Here is a 24680-nt window from a genome sequence, read left to right as displayed (position 1 = left end):
TTTGAATCTTCAGATCTCAGCCTCCTGAGTAACTAGGATTATAGGCATGGGCCACCAGTACCCATTTTGAGTCTTCAGTTTTATAAAAATATAAATATGTAAGTTCTTATTCTAGAATTAACTAGCTGGGTTTCTTTGAGCCAATCTAAGCCAAATCAGTGTCTTGCTTTATTGGCTATAAATGATCATTTTCATAGCTACCACATGTAGATAAGCTCCCATACATCAGAACACTATATTATTTATACATGTCAGTATGCCACAGCCAGAGAGGTATTATTTCCATGATACATGGGAAAATAGTGAAGCTCAGAGAGAAGAGGTACAGGCCCAGAGTTGTCTTATCACTGTAGGAATACAGCCATGATGTGGAACTTGTCTGATTTATGATGCTGGGCTGCTTGCCTTCATTTAAAGGCTTACTATGTCAGACTTTCTAAGCAGATCATCCCCAGAAACAGCAAAAGTGAGATTCCCACAGCATGAGGCACAGACAGGACCTCTTCTCCCACTCTTTAGAGGTGAGTCACAGCGGACCTCTGTCAGTCCAAATATCACTGGCCGAAACAATAGCAAGGACCCTGGGCCTGTGCAGGCTTTACCACACAGATCTAAGAATGCCTTTACTTATAACAGTGAAAAGGAATCCAAGCGTGAACTCTCTGAGCTTCAAAGATATTCTCAGGGCCCATTTGGGAATAGGCATAAATCTTCCAATTTATCTAAAGTTGAGCAAATTCACAATGACAAATGTAACAGCTCCTCTAAATTGAACTTCATCTCTTGGCAGTTTGGGAGGCTGGGAGAAAATGCCAACAACAAGAACTTGAAAGGAAATAAATCTTTAGATTCCCTGAAAACACAGAGAGTTATTGTGGAAGACATATGGAAGGGCCCATACTGCAGCAAAAAAGCAAGTTTATAAATGTCAGCTTTGTAGCACCAGTGTCGGGGTTCCAGCAAGCCACACCTCACTGGGAAGAGGGAAAGAGGCAGGAGGGACCCGATTGCCATTAATAATTCATTATTTTTAACCTGTTTCTAGAAGGAGTGGATGAGGAGAGAAGGTGGTCCGTTTCCAGGATCTATTCAAACAGGTAGCATTTAAAGATTATCTACTATTTGTACAAGTTTCTCCCTGGTGGGGTAAAAATAGAACACCAACCTGAGATACAGAAAAGTTAAAATTCTGCATCCCCTAAGTCCTAGGTTTGTTTATCTTTTCAACAGAAGTAGTGCGCCTAACGTCCTAACACCCGCAGAGGTCAGGTAGTGCGGGTTTGATGAGATATTCCTGCTCAGTAAGCATTTACCCCTGGAGTCCTGTCGTCCAGACATAGGGGATGGGGGCAGAGGAAGACAGTCTTGACCTTCCAGTGAGCTTTCAGCTGGTGTTGAAGTGTCAAAGAGAATTATCAGAATTTTTACCATTCACTAACCCAGGAGGTCACTGTTAGACATATCTTAAAAAGAAAAAAACAAAATAAGCAAAGCCAAGATAAGAAGAATCTGCTAAGTATCAGAATCTTTCAGGTTTTATACTTTTTACAAGTGACAGTACCAGAATCAGAATTGCGACTCATCTTGGACTACAAGTTGGAATTGATACTTGTGTTTCTTTTTTAGACCAAGCCAAGCCACACAAAATGTGAGGGAATCTTTCATTTGTTTGTTTTCTTTTCCAAGGGAAAAGGAGTAAAAAATGAAATTGCAAATTTTAAATAAAAAGGAAAGAAGAAAGAGTCATGCTATCATGTGCAGTCCTTATCTCCTTGGGGATACACCTTCTTCCGTTTTTCTTCTGAAGGCTTAGAATGGAGATTGTGTTCATTTGCCAGTGTTGGCAGCGCAGCCCGGAGGTAAGAACTGAAGGAACCCCATGGAACCACTGACTGTCAAGAGAGGCCAGGGGACCTCAGAAAAGATGCAGAAATAGAAAACTTCTATAACTGACGACTATAAGGCCAAGCTGAAGATGAGACTGGATTTAATAGATCATTTAATATTTTCACAGCTGGGCCTGCCTACACGGGGCTAGTGGGCCATTTTCTTAAATAAGGCATGGCGCTGGTCTGCTATTAGTTTAACAAGGCAATTATCAAGTGAAAAATAGCCACGGCACTGCTGTGAACCTGAATAATAACTCTCATAATTACTGATTTTGGGCCTATCTTTTAAAGAAGTAATAGAGCTCTAAGTACAAGAGCATTTTATGGGAAATACATCCTGGTACAGTGTCTAGAAGTACGGAAAACTATTAAGGATATAATCAACACTTTATTTGCATAATCAAGCAGATACTGTTTATCATTTTCTCTTAGGATCCTGTTGAAAAGAGGCTAATAGGTATAAACATGTTAAGTTATTTTACACAGATGACCTTGAAGAGACTGATTCTTTTTTATTTTTTTATTTTTTTTTGGTAAAGCTTGAAAGTTGAACTTTCCTAAATGCTTTAATTAAACAGGAAATAAGCTGTACTAAATACATGCTCTACATAAACATGACCAGAGGAAGGGACCCAGACAAATACATCTCTCAGGTAGTTACCATCAATTTAAGCTTTTTTTTTTCCTTCAAAGCTTATAGTTGTTTTGAAAGTACAAATAGAAACAATCATCCTTTATTGGGAGGTTGTTTTCTTATGAGGAACATGGAAGCATCATGGAAATACTATGTGAGTCCCTGCTTTATGGACTGGGTTGGAATTAGAATTAGATTCTGAAAATAATATATTGGTTTTTCATTGTTCTTGGTGTAACAAACCTATTCTGACAGCAAATGATGCCATTTTCAAAATAAAACAAAGAAAATCAAATTGAAAAGAAGGTTATTCAAAGGCAAGACTAAGTGAGCCACATGCGTTTTTCAGAAAGGCAGAGGTAAAACAATGTCATGCTTTCGGTGCTCTGGAGAGCATGGAGGACAGACACCATGAACTTGAGTAATCGTGGGGTATGACTCGAGTAGCTTTATGGTCCTTTTCTCAGGCGACCGTACTTCTTTCTTTACATCTGCTACATGATTCTGGTATAAATGTCCATTGTTGTCAAGCTCAGGTCTTTCTGACTTGATGGAACAGAAAAGGTCACATCAAGGAGCATCAAAAAAAAAGAGAAACCAACTTCATACAAACACACAAGCAGAGTGTCCTACAATGAATAACAAAGGCAAAATACGGGAAGGCTCCTGAGTGTAATCACTCTAAAATGACTGCCTTGATTAAACTATTAATAATGAAACATACCCTGATGGGTAATTCTGTCCATAGAGACTCTACACTCTTACACAATCCATCTTAACATTGCTTAACATACGAGTAGAAGAATGAAAATCTAACTTCACTTCAATAAATGCTTAATTTTATTACATGCACCAAAATAAGATGTGCTCTTACCTGAAAACACACATGAATTCTCAATTGGTCTACCCCATAAACCTCCAAATCCATATAGTATGAGAAAAATGTGCATATGGGCTTAGTGCTGATTTTTCCAAATAATTTACATATTTTAAAATGGCACAAATATATTACACTTGGAAAATATAGTCTGAAACTGTGTATTAAGTATCATAGGAACAGGCTCACAAGCAGAGGCAGGTGCATCGACATGCAAAGACATGGCTAAGATGGGAGAATAAATTAATGAACATCTAAGTTGTTTTGTGACATTTTCCCTATATTTATTTACTTATTTATTTATTTATTTATTTTTGTCGGTTGTGGGGCTTGACCTCTGGGCCTGGGTGCTGTCCCTCAGCTCTTTAGCTTAAGGCAAGCACTGTACTGCTAGAGCCATAGCGCCACTTCCGGTTTTCTGGTGGTTCACTGGAGCTAACAGTCTCAAGGACTTTTCTTGCCTGGGCTGGCTTTGAATCATGATTCTCAGATCTCAGCCTTCTAATTATCTAGGATTACAGGTGTGAGCCACCAGTACCCATCTACATTTTTCTTATTCTATAATACAAGTTGAGTTATGACAACTTGAGATTGTAGGGGCAGAAACTTAGTGAAACATAGGAAAAAAAGCATAAGTGCGTTCATGTGTGTCTGGGCTTTATCTTCAGATATGTTGAGTCACATTTGTATTGTTTATTGACCCTACAGTATTTATTCAACCTACAAGTTTTTAACTGAAAGATAATATGTGAAGGTGTTTATATACATTTAAGTAGTATAAGATAATATAAATATTAAAATAATATAATTATAATTAATAATATATCTTAATACAGTTAATTATTATAATTAATTATCATTATTATAACATGCATAAAATAATATACAGCTTAAATGTATATAAAAATGAGGCAAAATGCACACCTACATGTGTATATGTATATATAGAAAAATGATTACAAAAGTCAAGAAAATTAGTGTAGCCATTTCTTTGCACAGTTGACTTTGCCACTGTTGGCAGGGCACTTAAAGTCTATGGTCTTAGCCAATTACTAACATCCTAGCATTACTAACTATTGTCATCACTTTATAGATTAGATTTCTAGTTTATCTAGTACCATGTGTGGCTGACTTTTACTTTGTTTGTGTAACAGCATTAGAATTACTAGTGTGCATACCCATCTTTCTTTTTAAGCTATAAGCTTCTTTAAGGCAAGCCACAGGTCACATTTGTGTGTGTATTTGTGCTAACCATGCAAATCTCTATGATGGTTAACTGGGGAAGGCCTATGGACTTTGATCTCCAATAAAGGAATATTTCTAACTCCCTTCCAAACCTCTGCTACAGTGTTTCATTCTTTAGGTGGAACTCATACAGTACAGCTAGTCATAAACCCAGGAAAGGCTTTGATGGGTAAAAACTTATTTGATATGATATGTCATGCTCATAACCCATTGTATCTGCCTTGGAATGGTCAAGATTTTGTATCTGGACATCAACTGGACCCCCTCACATAGGGGTACAATATTTAATAAACAAATATCAAAGATGTTCCAATACTTTGAATTTCAGATGAATAGAAAACTATTTGGTAGTAGAGACAGTTTTCAACTTACAATAGCTCATCTTAAGTTTTGTTTTGTTTTGCTTAACTTTAAAATGGTACAAAATCATACACATTCTGTAGACTATTTAGAATTTTTGCATTTTGATTTTCTTCTGGGCTCAGGATAGGTGGTATGAAGCTCTTGGTTTGCTTGGCAATAGCAGAGTAATTAGTAGTCATATGATCATAAGATAATCAATACACTACAATATACTGTATTGCTAAGCACTAATATGCAGTAGGTTAGGTATTCTGAATATATTTATGACATAATATTTGTTCTTTACAATGGATTTATCAGAATAGAACTCATTTTAAGCCAAGGAGTACTGATGTAATAGTGCTCCAAGTATTATATACTTATTTTTTTTATTGTGAAAATACTGTACAGAGGGGTTACAATTACATAGGCAAGATAATGAGTACATTTCTTATTAAGCATTGTAGCCTCCTCCTTTGTTTTCCCTTCCCATCCCTTCCCATCCTCCCCCCGCACCCCCTACCCAATCCTCCCCACCCCATCCCCCACCCCAAAGTTGTAAAGTTCATTTTCGACATAACGACTTGTACATCTCATTGTTGCAATGGGTCCACCTGTATCCCTATTTCAACAATTTGTTTTTCCCCTTCCCCTCCACAAATTATATCGACATCAAATACAGTGAAAGCAGGGGTTACCAAGTATTATATACTTATAAGTTATCTGGCAACTTTACTGTTTACATAGTAAGTTGGAGGTCGGAAGTATTAGTGTAAATGTACTTTAACAAATTTCATCCTATAGCTCATTTATTGTCACAAAATTAGGGCCAGGAACAACATCTGTCACCTTAACAATAAGAAAGTTGATGACACTTTTTCTATAACTCATTATGAGTATGAGTATTGTGATTGCATATCATGTGGAAGATACAAAAATAGTAATCCACTCCATAAAACCAACGAATTTATGTGGTCAGGCAGTGGTGGCTCATGTCTGTAATCCTAGCTACTCAAGAAGCTGAGATCTGAGGATTACAGTTCAAAGCCAGCCCAGGCAGACAAAAAACACCTACAATAGATCTCTAAACAACCAGCTCAAATGGGGCTGTGTCTCAATGGTAGAGCACTAGCTATGAGTGGAAAAACCAAGCAAGAGCTTGAGGTCCTGAGTTCAAGCCTGAGTACCAATACACAGACAAAAAAAGAAGAAAGAAATTCATATGTTATAACCCCAGAGATATTACATAGAATCTCAAAATCAGCTTCTAATGTTTGTTTTCTGTTGTAGCTCATTTAGACTTTCTAACTGAGCTCTTAAGGGTGTCAGAAATCTGATTTATTTAAATCTATATGTTTGCCCAATTTAACACCATGAGAAAGAGTTAATTACTTTAGATTTCATAACAGCTTGATTTATGACATATAAAGGGAAAATAAAAATCCCCCAAATCCAAAAGCTCAATTATAAATACCATGGTAATTATACTTTCAACTTGTGTAGCACTTTAAATTTATTCCAAGCACTTTCTGTCCATTATCTCATGTGATCATTAATGGGGTATTTATTAGAGATGAGAGAATGGAATGTCTGCTCAATCTGTTGTTATGGCCAATTTGCAACTTCTGATACCATCAACTCAAAACCACAAATGGGAGAGATTCAGCCTCCTTTTTCTCCTGCAGAAATCTGTCAGTTCCTCTGTTAGCTGCAAGCTTTCTCTGAAGTTATTGTTTTTATGACTAGTCTTAGATTTTTCATTAAAGATACAAGAATATTCTCTTTCAGTGCTACTCACTTGGTTATATTAATTTAAGGTAAGAGTTTTTGAATAAAATAAAATAAAAAATAAGCCCCCCAAATGCATAATGAACCATCTTTCTCCCAGAACTGTCTTCCATTCTTGGTAACAACAGGAGCTCGATGATATCTGAATGAATGACTCAATAAACAAATGAGTGAAGCAAAAAATAAACATGGAATGGAGATCTGTTTCAGCTCCTAAATTAATTTACTTCATATCTAGCAAAGTGTCACACAAATCTGCCATTGCAAAGTATCACTCATAATATCGGAGGCTAGAGAATCCAAAAGGCATTCATTACAACTCCATCCAGAGGAAGATAGTATCCACAGTCATCAAGACAATGAAGGCTGGGTCATTATGCAGAAGCAATGCTACAGTCATGGGAAAGAACCCATTTCTAAGACTGAATGCCATGGCTCAAGTGATAGAACATTGCCTAGAAGCAGGAGGCTCTAAGTTGAAACTCTAATACTACCCTCCACCCATGCAAAAAAAATTATATATATATTTTTTCCCCTGTAATTGACTGCCAAGAACCACTCAGAAGAAGTACATTACTTTTCTCTAAGACAATTTTTGGATCCAATCAAAGTCAGTTTCCTTCCATTTGATCAGCAGTAAACAAGTTATCAAGATCAAAGGCAAAGAAGTTACTGGCACATGACTGGTATTTTAACAGCTCTTAGTTCTCTGAGTAAAATGGAGGTAGAAATCTTATTTTTGTGTTTAAATCACCATCTTTCATGCATAGCAATTGGTCACCACATTCTTAGGATTCTTATATCAAAAGAAGACAGGTTTGATCTGGATCTGACCAAATCCAGAGTTTCTCCTGCTGCTGTACTATCAAATGACTGAATGAATTATGGGATTGCCTCCTATAGGTTAACTCATTCACTTACTCATTCATTCATTCATTCATTCGTGTAACAAGAATTTCCTGGGTATATTCCATACTTGGCATTAACATAACCTCAAGCACATCTCATTTCATCTTCACAAGTACACTACAATGTTGACATTATTATTACCTTGACGTTACAGTTGAAATCTCGAGGCTAAAGAAATTTAAACAATGTGCTTCATGTCACATGATGCAGTCATGGTGAAGCCAAAATGAATGAATGAATCTAAAACCCTTGACTTTGACCTCTACTCCCATGAATGGAGAAATAAAGGGAATGTCTGGGAACAAAGTCATTTTATGAAGGAGTCTGTCTCCAGGGCAATGGACACATGCTTCTTGAGGAGGCTCAGGAGCTCTCAGGACTGCCCACATGAACCTGAGCTTGCTGGTGAGCAATGTAGAAGCATTATCTAGAGAAGTCACATGCACAGATTCTGGCCTTGTAATCTTGCCCTTTCCCAGCATGCTGTAGAACATATGCTTTGCATGTTACTTTGAAAAATGGCCTCATTTGTGCCACAGTAGTTATTAAATGTAGTGTCAAAATGCCTTATGCTTATTATCTAGAGTCAATTTCCCCAGAAATATATTTTCAATTATTCAATATGCTATTAGATAGAGTGGAAGAGTATGAAGAGAGAGAGTGAGAAGGAGCGAGAGAAAGAGAGAGATTCAGAAAATACATAGAAGATTCATAATCCTTTATGACAAGCACATTAAAAATATTTGTAGGTGAGGAGAAAGATAGTAACGAGAAATAATAGTGCTACATGGGTCATGTGGAATTTCTTTATCTTAGGGAAACATGTCTAAATACACAACATGTAAGAGCATCTATTACTATACTGCAGTGCTATCCACTTTCAGGAAGAATGGGGAGATAAGGGGAGAAAACATAAAAGACAGACAGGAAATTTAATGGCTTCATACAGGGACCAACGTGAAATTTGCAAATTATCTAGCAGACTTGGAGACTGAAGAAAATAAAGTCATAGGCAGAACTGACATTCTTAAACAACTTCCTTCCTTCCTTCCTTCCTTCCTTCCTTCCTTCCTTCCTTCCTTCCTTCCTTCCTTCCTTCCTTCTTTCTGTCCTCTCCCCCTCCTCTTTCTTCCTCTCTGTCTTTCCCTGTCTGTCCCTTTTTCTTTGAAAGTAAAATATCCCCACAACAGTCACAAAATATTTTGTGGCTAATGTGACCACAAACATGTGTGGTTCCACAGCAAATCCTTATTTCAGACAAAACATGGAGGTTAAGATGAAATAACATGTATATGATAAAGAATGACTAGAAATCCGAGTCCCAAATCACAAACAATAGTTAAAAGAGTAATAAAAATTTTATCTGACTCCTTTTACCTCCATGGAACTGCCAACTTTTCCAGACTCTAAAGAAATCAGAGGCATGGGAAAATGGCCTCAGGGACACCTAGCCCTAACACATCTTAATCACCTTGTCCATTCTGTCCACACCAATTATCAGCAAACCATCTGCTAGAGAGGTGCCGGTGGTCTCCATCTGAACCAACAGGTCCTCAGGTGTGACCCACCGAGGCTCCCAGCAGGAGAGCAAAGGGCTTGGGGCCTGAGGTAGGCATAACAGGATCAGGAAGAAGAGCTTTCTGAAAGGAGGCCCAAAGCATCATTATTTCCTGGATTATTATGCTGCTAGGCCTTTTCTTCCCTATTAGATCGGAAACATATCCTAGAGTTAATTGTTGACTGTCTCAAGTTCTTCCAGTATTAAAAAGTCCCAAGATTGTGGAAAAGGATTGTTTTTGCCATCACTCCACTTGAAAAAGAAGCTCTTCTCCAAGTGCTCATTCATGTAGTCACATAGTCATTTGTTCATTCATTCATTTGCTCACTTGACATTTATTCAACCCTTGTCCTGTGTACATTCTTATATTTACCTGAGAATTAAGTAATAACAAAGCCTCCATCCACATGGAGCTAGTGTACTAATAAAGGGGTGACAGACAAAAAAATAAATAAACACCTTTTACAGGATTTATAGTAGCTTAAAGACAGGATAACTTGGAACTGAAAAGGATGCCAGAAGATGTAGACAAGAGCAGAGAGAATATAATTTTTGTAAGGAAGTGTTGAACAAAAATCTCATTTAGAATGCTATTACTTCAGCATTTATAATTTGGGGAACTCTGGCAGGCAAGTCTTATTTTTGTTCTGCAGAAATTCAAAGGCTTTTGCTCCCTACGAGGATCGAGAAAGAGCCTCAGCTTCTAGCTTGGGGGCTGCCAAGCATCTAGCCCTTGAACGGGTTAAGACGGGAGCGCCTGTGCTCGGAGCAATGCATAAACAGTGCACGTCAGGCATTCTAAGCAAGCTTCCTCGGCCCCATCTCCCAGTCCTGAGCTGTCAATCAGCTGTCACTTGCTTTGCACATCAGTCCTGTGTGCGTGCACACCACCAGGCTGTCAGCGAGGCAGCTGATGAGACGGGGCTCAAGCCTGTCAATCATCTTTGTTTCTCTTCCCTACTCGGGAAATATTTTGGCTCAGAGAAACAAAGAAACCTGGGCAACAATGGCTTATGCTCAGGCATGTACCCCTGTGCATGGAAATAAGATCTCACAGGGCACCCATCGTGCCTCACCCCAAATGATGTCAGGGTGAAGAGTGGACTGAGGAGGAGAAAAACAAAACAAATGAGACTGTTTTATTAGCACAGGCATTAAAAGCATAATTCTTGTTCTCTGTGCAAATGCACATGGATTTCCAAACTGACAAAGCTCAAGGACACACAACAATGATAACTTGCGCAATGACTGAGTGGATGAATAAACAAGGAAGTACAAGCCAGGTGCTGGTGGCTCATGCCTGCAAGCCTAGCTACACTGGAGGCTGAGATCTGAGTGTCACAGATCTAAGCCAGCTTAGGCAGGAAAGCCTGTGAAACTCTTCTCTCCCCCTAATCACCAAAAAATCAAAAGTAGAGCTGTGGCTCAAGTGGTAGAGTGCCGGCTACGAGCAAAAATAAACAAAACAAAAAACAAAAATAAAAACCTCAGGGACAGTACCCAGGCACGGAATTGAAGGCCTAAGATTGACAAACCAACAAACATGTAGGCACAGACTGAATGATTGCTTGGGTAGAATTACTCATCATTAATCAGGCAGGGTTTTGTTTTGTTTGTTTTGTTTTTTGTTTGTTAGGGAAGAGGGCTATTGCTGTTCTACTCAGTTGATTTTATCTCCCTGAGACTTCTAAAACACCATCATAGGACCAGCTATTTGATAAAGAAAAGATCCAAAAGTAGGGGCACCAGTACTGGTGACAGAACGCATTTCAATAAGCATAAAGATATACTACCAGCCCATTGTCTGACATCTACTTCCCACCTGTCTCTCTCTCATCCAAAGGACTCATTAAATGTCCACCCTAGCAACAAGTTTCAACAGGATGCAAAGTTCCTGTGCTTGCCACTGCTAAAAAAAAAGTCACCACATGCGTGTATTAACATAATTAATCAAGTACTCATACAATAGATCCAGATACTACTAAGTTGGCTAAAATCCCTTCTAATTAAAAATAAATTCCCTAGTGACCCTACTATAGATTTAGTAGCTTTTTGAATTTTGACTTGTGTCTATCAAGAGCTCCATTACCTATCAATTGCCAAACATTATGGATTGACTCACTCTACTGGAATAGGCTCCATTTATCTCCTCAGTGTTTGTGACACTGGGAGTGGCTTTTTTCCCCTCCCCTTTGACAAGTCCTTTCTTATTTTCGCAAGTGATTTTGGAAAGCTCATCTTTCTCTGATCTACGTGGACACTAATTGCTTTTGTGCAGATGTATCTCTGCCTCTTAGTTTGAAAGTACAACCAGCAAATCTGATTTCTGACAAGTTGGCTGAACCTAATCAGGACAGATCAGCTGTGACCCAACGAGCCACTGGCAGTAATGTGAGAATCTTTACAGAGTAGGAACTATAATTCTGTCAGCCCTAATCCCCAACTGAATGTTCAAAGCAGCTATGTCTTCCTCCTCCTCCTCCATCCTTGAGAAAAATATAGCACTTGTCACACAAATACCTGAGATAATTGATAAGAAGGAATTAGAAGAATGTGGCTGAGGTGAGGATTTTTTTTTTTTTACACACACAATATTGGGTGTCAAGTGTGAACCATTGAGGATAAAGAGGAACTTGCAGCAGAGAAGCCTGGAGACTTTCCATCATTCTACTCCTGCTTATTATTGAGCGACTTCATTCCTCTGTCCTCGACTCTCGAAACAAGCCAGTGCCCAGATCCTCGGAGCCTCAGAGGAAATCTCACAGTGCTGACTGGGCTGCCGCCAGGTGACAATGACTTGATAGGAAGCAAGAGCACTGTCAGGAGTGGAGGTATTACTGTCAGCCTGTCAGATGCCAGGCGATTTTCCCAAGACTCCTGTGGTTTTCTCAGTGGCATAAAAATGAGAAAATATTAGACAAATAAACGTCTTGCTTACTGTATCGCTTTGGTCCGTCTTCCAAACAAAAGGAAAGGGTTAATGTGGCGTCATCTTCGAAAAATTCAGTGGCAAAGGCATCCCACCAGAGATTGTCACTGTCCTGCAAGGAGACAGAGCATTTGTTTCACAGGCAAGAAATCTCTCAAAGAGGACAAGGGAAAGGGAAAGGAGCAGAACCCACTGGCTTCTGGGTTCCCTGGCATATGGGTGTGGGTGCCCTGGGAGAAGGGAGCCTGTCTATGTGGACACTCTTCAACCCAACTGCCTCAAGTGGGGACCCAGGTCCAATTCAATAAGCCAGCTAACACCAACCGGTGAAAATTAATTCCTGAGGTTGTATTTAGGGAGGTTTAATCAATGTACTAGGAAATGCAGTGTGATTTTTTTTTTAACAAAAGGATTTGCACTTAATGTAAAACACATTTAAGTTTTTCTTTTCCTTTTGCTCTCTGCTCTCTTGAGGGTCCATTTTTGTTTTCAAACAGAAAATATAATCTTACAACCAGGTTAGCAGCAGTAATTTTTTAAAGTAATTTAATCAAAGATGGACAATTGTAGCTCGACTCTGTGAAACTATTTCTATCAAAAACCTAGCCATGTCTTTATGGAATTATCTTATTGGTATCTTTTCCCTCTCTCTCTTTTTTCACCTATGCATACAGATACATGTACATAATGCATATTTACGTGCACATGCCTATACACGCATGTGTGTATACATACTTATGTATATACACGCTCCTGGACAGACAACTACCCATGTTGATTGTCCTTGAACACTGTTTGAACAGGAGAGGCAGCCACATGCTAATTATTAGAGCAATTATTAAAAATAGAAAAGTTGGGCAGAACGCAGGCCACCCGCATAAACTGTTTGTTTGCCTTGGATCAAGTGGTTCTCTTGCTCATCCAGAAAACATCTGGGAAAGTTCCAGCTTCAGGCAGTTAGGATCCCTGCTGTTCCCCAAGACTGAAGGGGCCTCGGGCAGCAGGGGGGGGGGCGGTGACTACTTCAAGGCAGAGATAGGTCCCAGCCTCTTCCTCTTTGTGGGACACCCTTTAGCTTCCCATTCTCAAGCTCCAGAGATAAGGAGTGTCCGTGCACACGCTTCCAGTCCCCCCAGTGGGCCCACACAAGACACGCTGCCCTCCCCGCGGCCCCATCAGCTGTCCTGCTCGTGACAGCACTAAGTTGTTGTCACTGACAGCTCTCAGGAATGAGTTTTCCATTTCCAAGAACAATTAAACAACCTGGGAAGATGGATACTGCCCTGTCCTACAGAAAGAAAGAGACTTAGACAAATGAATTTTTTGGTGTCTCTGTTTAACTGGCTTCTTTCCAACAGCTAATGCCAAAGACAAATGCTTTCCTTAGTGAAAGAGGACAAATTAAAAAAAAAAAAAAAAGATCATCCAAAGGCAACAGTTGGATTCACATGCAAACTCTCTCTGGGCTCATCTTTCAAAACCAAGATTTTACTTAGCACTTACTCTGTGCAGGGGCTCAGCATGTACAGCTGAAGGACAGATGTCCCCTACCCTTTCTTTTCTAGTACAAATAGAAGTTTTTTGTGAGCAGGTTTCATTTCTTTTCTTTTTTATTGTAAGGATACTGGACAGCGGGGTTGCAGTTACATGAGCAAGGTCATGAGTCATTTCTTTTCAAGCATTGTTACCCCCTCCTCCTTTGCTCTTCCTTTACCCTCCCTTCCTTTCCCATCTCCCCAAATCCTCCCTCCCCATTCAAAGTTGTAAAGTTTGTTTTCAACGTAGTGTCTTGTATATCTCGTTGTTACAGTGGGTCAACCTGTATTCTTATTTCATCATTTTGTTATTTCCCTTCCCCTCCCAAATTAGAAAAATGTATACACAAGATGCAGGGCATCAACATCAAATACAGTGAAAACAGGGGTTAAACCATGGGGGAAGAGCATACAAAAGAAACAAAAAAATCACATAGTACATGATAAATACACTAAAAACAACAGCAACAAAGATAAAACCTCTTGTGTCCCTATCTTGGTGTTCATTTCGCTTAGCATCACGTTATATGTACATAGCTTTTAACCTTTTCTGCTTGTCCTAGATATATACTAGTTGTTGCAGATAGGGGAAACCATGGAACCTATATTTCTTTGGGCCTGGCTTCTTTCACTTAATATAATTTTTTCCAAGTCTTTCCATTTCCTGACAAATGGGGCAATGTCATTCTTTCTGATGGAGGCATAGAATTCTATTGTGTACATATACCACATTTTCTTGATCCATTCATCCACTGAGGGGCATCTGGGTTGGTTCTATACCTTAGCTATGGTAAATAATGCTGCAATGAATATAGTTGTGCTGGTAGCTTTAGTATGGTCTTGTTTGTGATTGTTTGGGTAAATGCCCAAAAGTGGGATTGGTGGGTCACAGGGGAGCTCTATGTGGAGTCTTTTGAGGAACCTCCATACTGCTTTCCAAAGTAGTTCAACAAGTTTACATTCCCACCAACAAGGCAGTAGGGTTCCCTTTTGGCCACATCCCCTCCAGCATCTGTTGTTATTAGAGTTCTTGATTAGAGCCATTCTAACTGGGGTGAGGTGGTATCTCAATGTTGTTTTGATTTGCATTTCTTTTATGGCTGGAGAAGTTGAGCATTTCTTCATGTGTCTATCGGCCATTCTTATTTCCTCTTCAGAAAAGTTTCTCTTTAAGTCTTTAGCCCACTTACTTATTGGGCAGGTCTTTGAGGATTTGTTGTTGGGGGATTTAATTTTTTAAGTTCCAGGTATATTTTAGATATGAGAACTTTGTCCATTGTATGACTAGTGAAGATCTTCTCCCAATCCGTGGGCTTTCTATTGATCTTGCTAGCTATGTCCTTTGCCATGCAGAAGCTCTGCAGTTTCATGCAATCCCATTTGTCCAACCTTTCTTTGAATTTTTTTTGTACTTCTGGGTTTCGATTAAGAAAATTTCAGCATGTGCCAAGGAGCCCTAGAATTTCTCCAATTCCTTCCTGTAATGTTTTCAGAGTGTCTGCTTTGACTCCAAGGTCTCTGATCCATTTGAAGTAGATTCTGGTGCAGGGTGATATATAAGGATCTAGCTTTAGTTTTCTACAGGTGTTTAACCAATTTTGCCAGCACCATTTACTGAAGAGGCTGTCTTTCTTCCATTCTATTTTTTAGCTCCCTTATCGAAGATTAGATGGCTATAGGTCTGTGGGTTCATTTCTGGGTCTTCAGTTCTATTCCATTAGTCCTCAGGTCTGTTCTTGTGCCAGTACCAAGCTGTTTTGATTATTATGGCTTTGTAGTAGAGTTTGGAAATTTGGTATTTATAATCTAGCACTGTTCTTTCAGCTAAGAATTGTTTTTCCTATTTGGGGGCTTTTATTTCAGCTAAGAATTGTTTTTCCTATTTCGGGTCTTTTATTGTTCCATATGAATTTTTGGATTGCCTCTTCTATTTCCTTGAAGAATGACGTTGAGATATTGATAGGTATTGCACTGAATTTGTAGATAGCCTTTAGCAGAATTGCCATTTTCACGATGCTAACCCTCCCAATCCAGGAGCATGGGAGGTTTTCCACTTCCTTAGTTTTGCTTTAATTTCCTTTTTCAAGTTTTTATCATTGAGGTCCTTCACTTCTTTTTTTTTTAATTTAATTTAATTTTATTTGTGAACATACTGTACAGGGGGTTACAATTACGTGGGCAGGATAATGCGTACATTTCTTACCAAGAATTGCAGCCTCCTCCTTTGTTTACCCTTCACATCCCTTCCCAGCGTCCCCCCTCCCCCCCAATCCCAATCCTTCTCCTTCCCCCGCCTTTCCCCCCCTCCCCCACACCGACGTTCGTCCTTCACTTCTTTAGTTAACTCCTAGGTATTTTATTTTTTGTGGGACTATTACAAAAGGAGCTGCTTTCCTGATTTCGGTCATGTTCTTCTCATTGTTGGCATCCATAAAAGCCATTGCTTTTTGAGGGTTAATTTTATACCCTGTGAGCAGGTTTCTTATGCGGTTCCCCGTTCCATCTCTCAGCTCTCAAATAAGCATCTCACCCATAGATTTACTCAATAAAATAATACAGGAAATGCATGAAGCTGCTCATCAAATTATCCCTACCAAAGCTTCATGCTAAATATAACTTAGCCAGACACACTGAACCAACAAATGAGGACAATGGGACTTAAGACTCAGACTTTAGGACATTCTAGACCTATCCTTCCCTCTGCTTTGTGCAACAACCTATTGCTATCTTCCTATATAGTCACCGGAAGGGCAAGGCAGAAGTCCACAGAGTTGGAAGAAGAGACAAATGTTTTCCTCAAGTTGTTTTTGTCCTCACGCTCCCTGCTTGCTGGACAGATACATCACCAGACCTCCGCTCCAAGAGACACCTGGGACTCTGTTAGTCTCATGACCAAGGCTCTCTACTCATCCATCCATGCGAACTTGAGTGACTTATTTTACTTCCTAAACCCATTTCTTGGCAATTAAGATAACAATCATGAACGGTAAGCAACCACTTGGCAGGGTGGTTGTGAGGAATAAGGTAGAAAGTGTGTGGCACGTACACATTGTGCAAAACACAGTGACGATCAAGAAAGTATCTTTTCTCTGCTTCTCTCTACCACCTCTATTACCATTTCTAGGGTAAGAGATAGTCTATGCATTGAAAATAAACTTTAAGGCTGGATACATGGCTCAGGTAATAGAACAACTATGTAGCAAGCATGAGGCCCTGAGTTCAAACCCCAGTCCTGTCAAAGAAAACAAATAAACACTTTACAAAATAACATACTTCCCTATCACTTCAACTGTTTGGAATCCAGTTACCTGGCCACATCATCTGTCTACCACCACACAGCTTAATATCAAAATGGCAATCTGTAAACTGTCCTTTGCCTTGATCCATAGTCAAAAACCCAATGATTGTATTAGGTGTCCACTTCCTTTATCCTGCAATCTAAAGCAAAAGCTAAGGGTAACCCAAGCTGATCTGAGGTTCCTGGGAGAAAAGAAATGACTCTGGCCAAAAGGAGCCCCCAGAATCGTCTGTGAGCATCCTTCCAGACTGACACAGGCATAATGATTGAAGAAGAGGTGTCATTTGATGGAAACTAACTACACTAGAAGTCAGGATGAGTCACAATCTCAAGTTTCAGAAGATGTTCCCTAGGAGATAAACACATCAGGTAAACACACACACACACACACACACACACACACACACACACACACACACACACACACACACACACACACACACACACATGAAAAAAGTATACCACAAACCAATTTGTTTTGGTCACAATTCCTAGAATAACATCCCCCCAAGTATAGAAGTAACATTTGATTTCCTAGTCCATGGCACACAATAGGTAAATAAAAGTAGATTTGGGGCTGATCAAGTTGGTAGAATTATGATTGTATCCTCACAATCCAGCTCAGGAAAGTCAATCTACTAAGTTGTCCAAAGATCTCCACTGCCAAACTCACTTTGTCAACTGGCTGAAAATTTTGAACTGGCATAAAAATCCTTTTGTACAGATTTTTAAATTAAAACTATCAACCCCTTCCCACCCAACCTATGTATAATAATTTTTCACAAGGTTTGGTTATGAGAGAAAATTTTTATATAGGAAAGGATTAAAAGGAGTAGAACTTGAAGATAAAACTATTGTATGCTGAGAATAGACCTGTCTTGTGTTGGTTGTGTATGAACAAAGATGATTATGAACACATGATTGGCCCTTGGGTTAATAATTGTATTTCATATTTCCCATATCCCAGTATTTCTAAGTGCTTTATATGCATTGGGCCTTCTTTTACTATCCTAATTGCTACCAAAAGGCAGAGCCAACAGCCTTACAGAAAATTCTCATCTTTAATCTTTATGTTACACTGATTTCAATATATGAATTCTGCTTTTAATACTAGCATGACCTTTGTCAATCCCCCTAACTTTTTGATATGTTTGCTCATTTGATAAGTGGGATAGTAAGCCAAATGTGCTCTCAGAATAAGGAGAAAACCCAGTGCAGAATCACTATTTAACAAATATTATACATTATTATTATCTCATTTAACCCTTAAGTTATGAATAGAGAATCTGAAGCTTCAAGAATGTTAAGCTACTCAGTAAAAGATCAGACAAATGAGAATGGTGATGAAGTTTACTTACCGTGTTGCCTAATTCCAATCCATACTCCACCCTGCCCCCCAAATAATTCTGCTTAAAAAGTAAGGTTTCACCAGAATTTAGGACCAGAAGATCATTTTGATTACCATTATTTTATATGATCACACATACATAGCTTTTGGGATATTGTGAATCTCTGCTAGGACTATCCTAGACATATACCAATTATTACAAATGAGTGAAACCATGGAGCCTATGTTTCTTTGGGTCTAGCTTACCTCACTTAATATGATTTTTTTCCAAGTGTTTCATTTCTTTATGAATGGGGTGATGTCATTCTTTCTGCTGAAAGCATAGAATTCCATTATATATATATACCACATTTTCTGGATCCATTCATCTACTGAGGGGCATCTGGGTTGGTTCCATATATCTTAGCTATGGTAAATAATGCTGCAATGAACATAGTTGTGCTGGTAGCTTTAGTATGGCCTTGTCTGTGATCATTTGGGTAAATGCCTAGGAGTGGAATTGCTATGTACATATGACCAAATAAAATGATGCCAATTGAAATGATCTCTATGATATGGAAACAAGTGGGTTTTTTGTGGTTATGTTTTTCTGTCTTCCTTCCTTCTTTTCTTCCTTCTTTTCTTCCTTCCTTCCCTCTCTCCCTCCCTCCCTCCCTCCCTCCCTCCCTTCTTTCTTTCTTTCTTTCTTTCTTTCTTTCTTTCTTTCTTTCTTTCTTTCTTTCTTTCTTTCTTTCTTTCTAGTTTACTGTTTGCAGTTATTTCTTTTGTCCCTCTTTTTTTCTCCTCTGTTTTATTCCCCATGGTCACTGTGTCTGATTTCAGTACCCTTTATCTTTTATATAAGTTTAACTGATTTGGGGAAGGGAAGAGGAATCACAGAAACAGTGGGACAAAGGGTGAACCAATGCAACAATGATACTCACTAGACACTATGTTGGAAATGAACTTTACAGTGGGGAACAGGAGAGGAGAAAGGGAATAGGAGGGAGGGGAAACAGAAAATGAGGGAGGGGGTAACACTACTGGACAAGAAATGTACTCATTACCTTTCTTATGTAACTGTAACCCCTCTGTATGTCACCTTTACAATTAAAAAAAAAGACCACAGATAGTTGATAGTGTTTAAGGATTTCCCACCTGAGGAATTCCCTGACCAATCTCCAGTGCTTTTTGCAGGCACTTGTTCTGATAATAAACATCTTTGAATACCTCTTGCCATTCTTCTGCTGCCCAGTATATTTCTGGGATTAATTAGGCAACTTCTAGAATAAATTTACACAATAAAGAGGCTATGGCATTAGGGGATCACTAAAGGTAGCTACAGGAACTTGTAATGCCAGCGTGGTGGCTTTTTAGTTCTTAGCCACACAGCTACCTCATGAGTTGTGGACAATGAAAAAGAAATTATGTCCCTCCATTTTCCACCTGTCACAATATGTGTTGCAGGGGCACTGCTTGACTGTAAATTTAGCACCAACATTATGGAAAACAGGGAGAGAACTAGGCATTTCCCAGTTTTCCTTTGGGATCAGGTGATGTGGTGATATCCAGGTAACTCAAGAGTTATGTTGTGAAGGTTGTTTTGAGGCATGAATCCAAAGAGACACTTCCGAATTCTTTTTTCCCCCTGAAATTCAGGAGAAGAGTGGGTGGGGTGGGAATGTTGTTCACTGCTCACTGCATGCACGCGGGCGAGTATCGCAAGTCAGCCAACGTGGAGATGAGTCAGGAAGTTCATTGCACCTGATCAATCTCAATCAAGGCCCAAATCAATTTTGGGGAACTCCTGAGTAAAGATTCTGATCCATCTCTAAACTCCAACTGTGAGCCCAAGAACCTATTATCCCCAGGTGTGTGGATGGGCACACACATCTGGTACTGGCACATAACACAACATTTGATGCAAACACTTACATGAGATTTGGTTTAAGAAAACAAAAGCTTCCTAATCATGCTAGAAATGAACCAGCATAATCCAGATCCTGGAGTCTACTTTCACAGCGCTGCCTGTGCAGCCCAGAGACATCCTCTAACCATCTCTCCCGGTTCACTGCGTGCTGCCTCTCTACCATGGAATCTGTCTTTCTGTCTACCATCTGTCTTTCTGTCTATCATCTATCTAAAGTACTTGTACAAGGGGGTCTCAGTTCCAGCTGTCAGGTTATGAGTACAGTGCTTCTTGATTCAGGTCAGCCCTTCATCATTTTCCTGTATTTCCCCCCATTTCTACCCTCAAGTGATGTAGTGCAAATTTTACATAGTGTACATTGACTATAACAAGTGTATTTGCTCACACCTCCTCCCTGCATTCCTGTGCCCCCTTGGTGCCCCTCCCTCCCAGAACATGTTTTAGCTCCCTGGTATTAATTTTTTAAAATTTTATTTTATTGTAAAGAAGCTGTGCCTCTGTACAGTTACAGTTACATGAGTAAGGCAATGGAGTTATACTGTTGAACTCCTCTTCCATTCTTTAGCCAATTTGCTCATATATCCATACATATACCTCTGTGGAATGTATCATTGCTGTGATAGGAAAATTCAGACAATGCTGCATTCCAGTGTGTGGACCATGTTCCACTGCCCCTGTGTAGGGAAACTTGCTGAGTATACCTGTTGGAATACACATGAAATTGCATTAGAGTCATCACCCTGTGCTATATACTTATCTGTAGATGATGGCTATGGCAGCCTGAGTTCCTATAGGCACTGGGTATTATCTATCTCTCTCTTCTTAGCCAAATTCCTTCCTATACATTATCACCCAGGAAAGAAATAGAAAATTGAAATAAAGAGGCAGAAAAGCCGTGCCCATGCAGAGTAAGGGTCTTTCATAATGTAGGAGTGTGAGAAGTTCTTCTCAGAGTATAGAAGATTTAGAAGCCCTGAGCTGGATGGCTAGGGGACTGGCCAGTGTTCCCACACAGGCTTGTCTGTCACATGACAGACTTTTCCCTCACAGTCCCTCAGCCCCAGCCATGCAGGCCACAGAAGTGCATATGGAAGCACCACAGAAGGTCATATGGAGGAAGAACTTTCAAACATCTACACACCCACAGATATTGGAAGGACCTATCTTCTGGGGAGTGTCCTAGTCAGTGGCACATTGGTGAATATGTCTTATAGTGCAATAAGATACTTGATTGGCCACTGGTTCAAAAACTCAGGTTTTACTTCATCCAGTTTCAAAGACAGAGCACAAAAGATAGTATAATAAAGACCCATGGCCCAGCACTAACAATCATTGAAATGATACCTTGTTTTGATTTTTAAATGACATTAAAACTTCTAAGTATCTTAGATCCACAGAGTTTACCTTACATATTTCTCCCTTCCCCAAGACCTCTATAAATAATTCTCAGAAAAATTATATAGCTCTTATTAGCCTAGCTTTTAATTTATATACCCACAATTCCACTTACATGCAAGCTTATTTTGTTTCTAATATTTTATTTGAATGGTAAGATACATTGTGTTCCCTTCTTTAAACATGTATTTTTTTTGCATTCAATGTTTTATTTATTCATTTTAATTAATCTTTGGTGGTGCTGGCAATTAATCCAAGGTCATGCTAGGCACTTGGTCACTCAATGAAACCTACAGCCCGCAACGCGTTTTTTAGAGGCCTATGCATTTAAAATCCTGGGGCCACTTCTGTTTTTTTTTTACCTAAGCTACATATTAATACACTAATGAATTTTCATTTCATTTTCTTGCAACTAATGATATCTAGCTTCCAGGATTTTTTTTAATATGACAGTGCCATGATTAGAACAGTTGCAGTTCCCTTAGTACCTTCATATAAGAATGTCTCTCATGCATGTATCTAAAGTGGCTTGTGCCTCGCTGTAGGGAATGTGATTGTCTATATTTTTGTAGGAACTGAGATCTCTATATGAAAAATGTCTGGTCTGACTGGTGCATGAGTAGTGATGAAACAAAAGATTACTGTAAGTGATGTGTTTCCATACAGAATGTAGCAAGATAATTACAACAAAGATACAGCACTGCCAGGAAAAGAACTTTCCAGCTCAGTGAACAATAGATGATAATTAATAATAATAATAATAATAATATTGTTCATAAATAAAACTTTGCCTATCATTTTCTTAGAGACAAACTATATGTCAGGGGCTTCATTAACCAAACAGAGGGCTTAGTACTTGACCCTGGCACAAGAAAGTAAGTCCAGACTCTTCATGGACATTGACAATGATTCTGGAAACAGGTTCTCTGAATACCAGCACCCAAGTTCATGTGCAGGTCCAGCCACAGGGTTTTGGTTACAAAACATGTCTTTCCATAACAGGCAAGAACTTTATATTCTGGCTGTTCTTTCATGTCTGAACCACAAATAGCCCAAATCCAGTGAATATTAATATGTTAAAAAAATTAGATTCCTTTTTCAACACTGCAAAGTAACAACAGCATACAGTCACATCCAGGTAAATAAAAATGAGATTAACTCAGCCTACACCTAGGCAGGGGCACTGTTGTGGACAATTCTTATGTACTTGAATTAGGTCAAGATACCATGAAGCTTCTCTATTCTAAATTATCCCCTGTGTGTATCCCTATAATTAAAACAAACACGCCAACCCTTGGTCTTTTACTCATCTCCCAGGTAAGCTCAAGTTCCACTGACAGCCAAATCAGAAATCAGGATGACAGATAGAGGAGCAGGAGAGAGTGTTAATTATATCTTAAAATCCACCGAAGCGTTTTACTCTGTCCCCAATTTTCTCCTGTCCCCAGCTTTGCCCTCCCCTACCCCCAAAAGCTGGATCCTAGTGCTGGGCTGTCCCCCACCTCTACCCCACAGCATCTTTAACTTAAGCACTGACAAGTTACGTGGGATTTTTGCCAGAGTAATTATTTTTCAATTCAACAATAATGAGAAATTACCATGGAAACCACTTGTCACGTGGTACATAGACACCCCCTCTGAAGGACGAACCATACTTAAAGCATTTATACTTTCAAAATCTGGGTTTTTTATTTTATTAAAATAAACTTAAACAGGTCAAAGTAAGGAGAGTTAAGAAAGGTTCTGTGAAGCAGGTAGGTAGGCAGGGTAGTGATTCACTTCGGTACCCAGAAAACAAGTGTGTGCTGTATGTAACACTACCTCCTCATATACACAGAGAGCAAGCGAGAGAGAAAAAATACTAATTTCTACTATACCCTCACTTCAGTCACTCATGTTTTACACATGTAAGGTACTAGAAGGTCTCAGAAGATACTGAAGAAAGGTTGAATGTGTCTCAAATAACTGTGGAGAGACACAGGGCCACACTTGCATTTTCCTAAATTTTGTGGACAGCCACATACATAGATTGAGACAGGAAAGGAAAAGATCCCAGTTCTTTGTCTTCTGCCCTTCCTTGTCATAAAGTCTCCTCACAACAAGGCACCAACATTCAGACTGTTGGTTTTCCCACACAACACATATGTTTTGCTTCTTTAATCCCTAACCAACCTTTCTCCAAACCTAGGAATATTACGTTAAGCCATGATTATTCTGAATTGAGCTACTTTTAATACTAGAAGTTACCTGTATAGCACTTACTATATGCTAGCAACTGTTCTGAGAGCTTTTCACATCATAACTCTTTAAAACCTCACAATGATCTTGTACTATATGTTGTTATCAATCCCACTTTATAGATAAGAAAACTAAGGCTCAGAGAAGTTAAAACATGTGCTTAAGACTACCTACCTCTGAATTGCAGAGGAGGAGTTCAAATTCAAGGACTGTGGTTCTTGACTTTGAATGAATCCCTGCACAATGATGCAACCTTATCCGAAGCAATATCCTTCAAAAGAGCTGTTTTAGCTGTTTCAGCATCTCATGGCTGCTAAGTCCCCTGGCTGTGTGGACTCTCCTCTGAAAAGGCAGTTCAGAGCAAGGCTTCGGACCACACAACAGCATTCCACACGGAGACAGAAAGCAAAGTAGTAACACTGGATCATCTGCTCTTACCGGCTCATAAGTGCAAAGGCATCCAAGGGCTTAGGCTGAGAAATCTGAATCTCCCTTTTTTCTAATTTATCTTTATGAGATTTTTTTTTGAAATAAAAAAGAAAACCTCAAAGATTGGAATTTTCTTTGGAAATGATCCACCTATGATTTTGGTAATGCTCAGCTAAATTTGCATTTTATGTAACAGTAAACACCTTAAAGGTAAAATTCTAAACAGCAGTTTCCCCAGACAGTAAATTGTGTGTCTTGACAGAATGGATCAAAGTTTCACTCACAACTCAGGGATTTTCTTATGGAGTGTTTACTATTTTTAACTCCTCAGAGCAAGTGAAGACTACCTTGGGAAAG

General features: G+C 39.2%; 1 protein-coding gene across 13 annotated transcripts in view; it reads right to left on the bottom strand.

Moving 5' to 3' along the window:
* Ldb2 (LIM domain binding 2) overlaps positions 1–24680 on the bottom strand; it is a 308933-nt gene that overhangs the window by 165732 nt on the left and 118521 nt on the right. For all 13 annotated transcript variants that reach the window (XM_070013016.1, XM_070013012.1, XM_070013015.1 and 10 more), the window contains exon 2: positions 12181–12283. In XM_070013016.1, the coding sequence (XP_069869117.1) occupies positions 12181–12283 (103 nt within the window). The remainder of the gene's footprint in view (positions 1–12180; positions 12284–24680) is intronic.

Source organism: Dipodomys merriami, unplaced genomic scaffold, assembly GCF_024711535.1.
Source record: "Dipodomys merriami isolate MVZ:Mamm:240054 unplaced genomic scaffold, mDipMer1.0.p SCAF_9, whole genome shotgun sequence".
In the NCBI taxonomy this organism is placed as follows: Eukaryota; Metazoa; Chordata; class Mammalia; order Rodentia; family Heteromyidae; genus Dipodomys; species Dipodomys merriami.
Note: the sequence above shows the minus strand (reverse complement) of the source record. Positions and strands in the feature narration are given on the sequence as shown.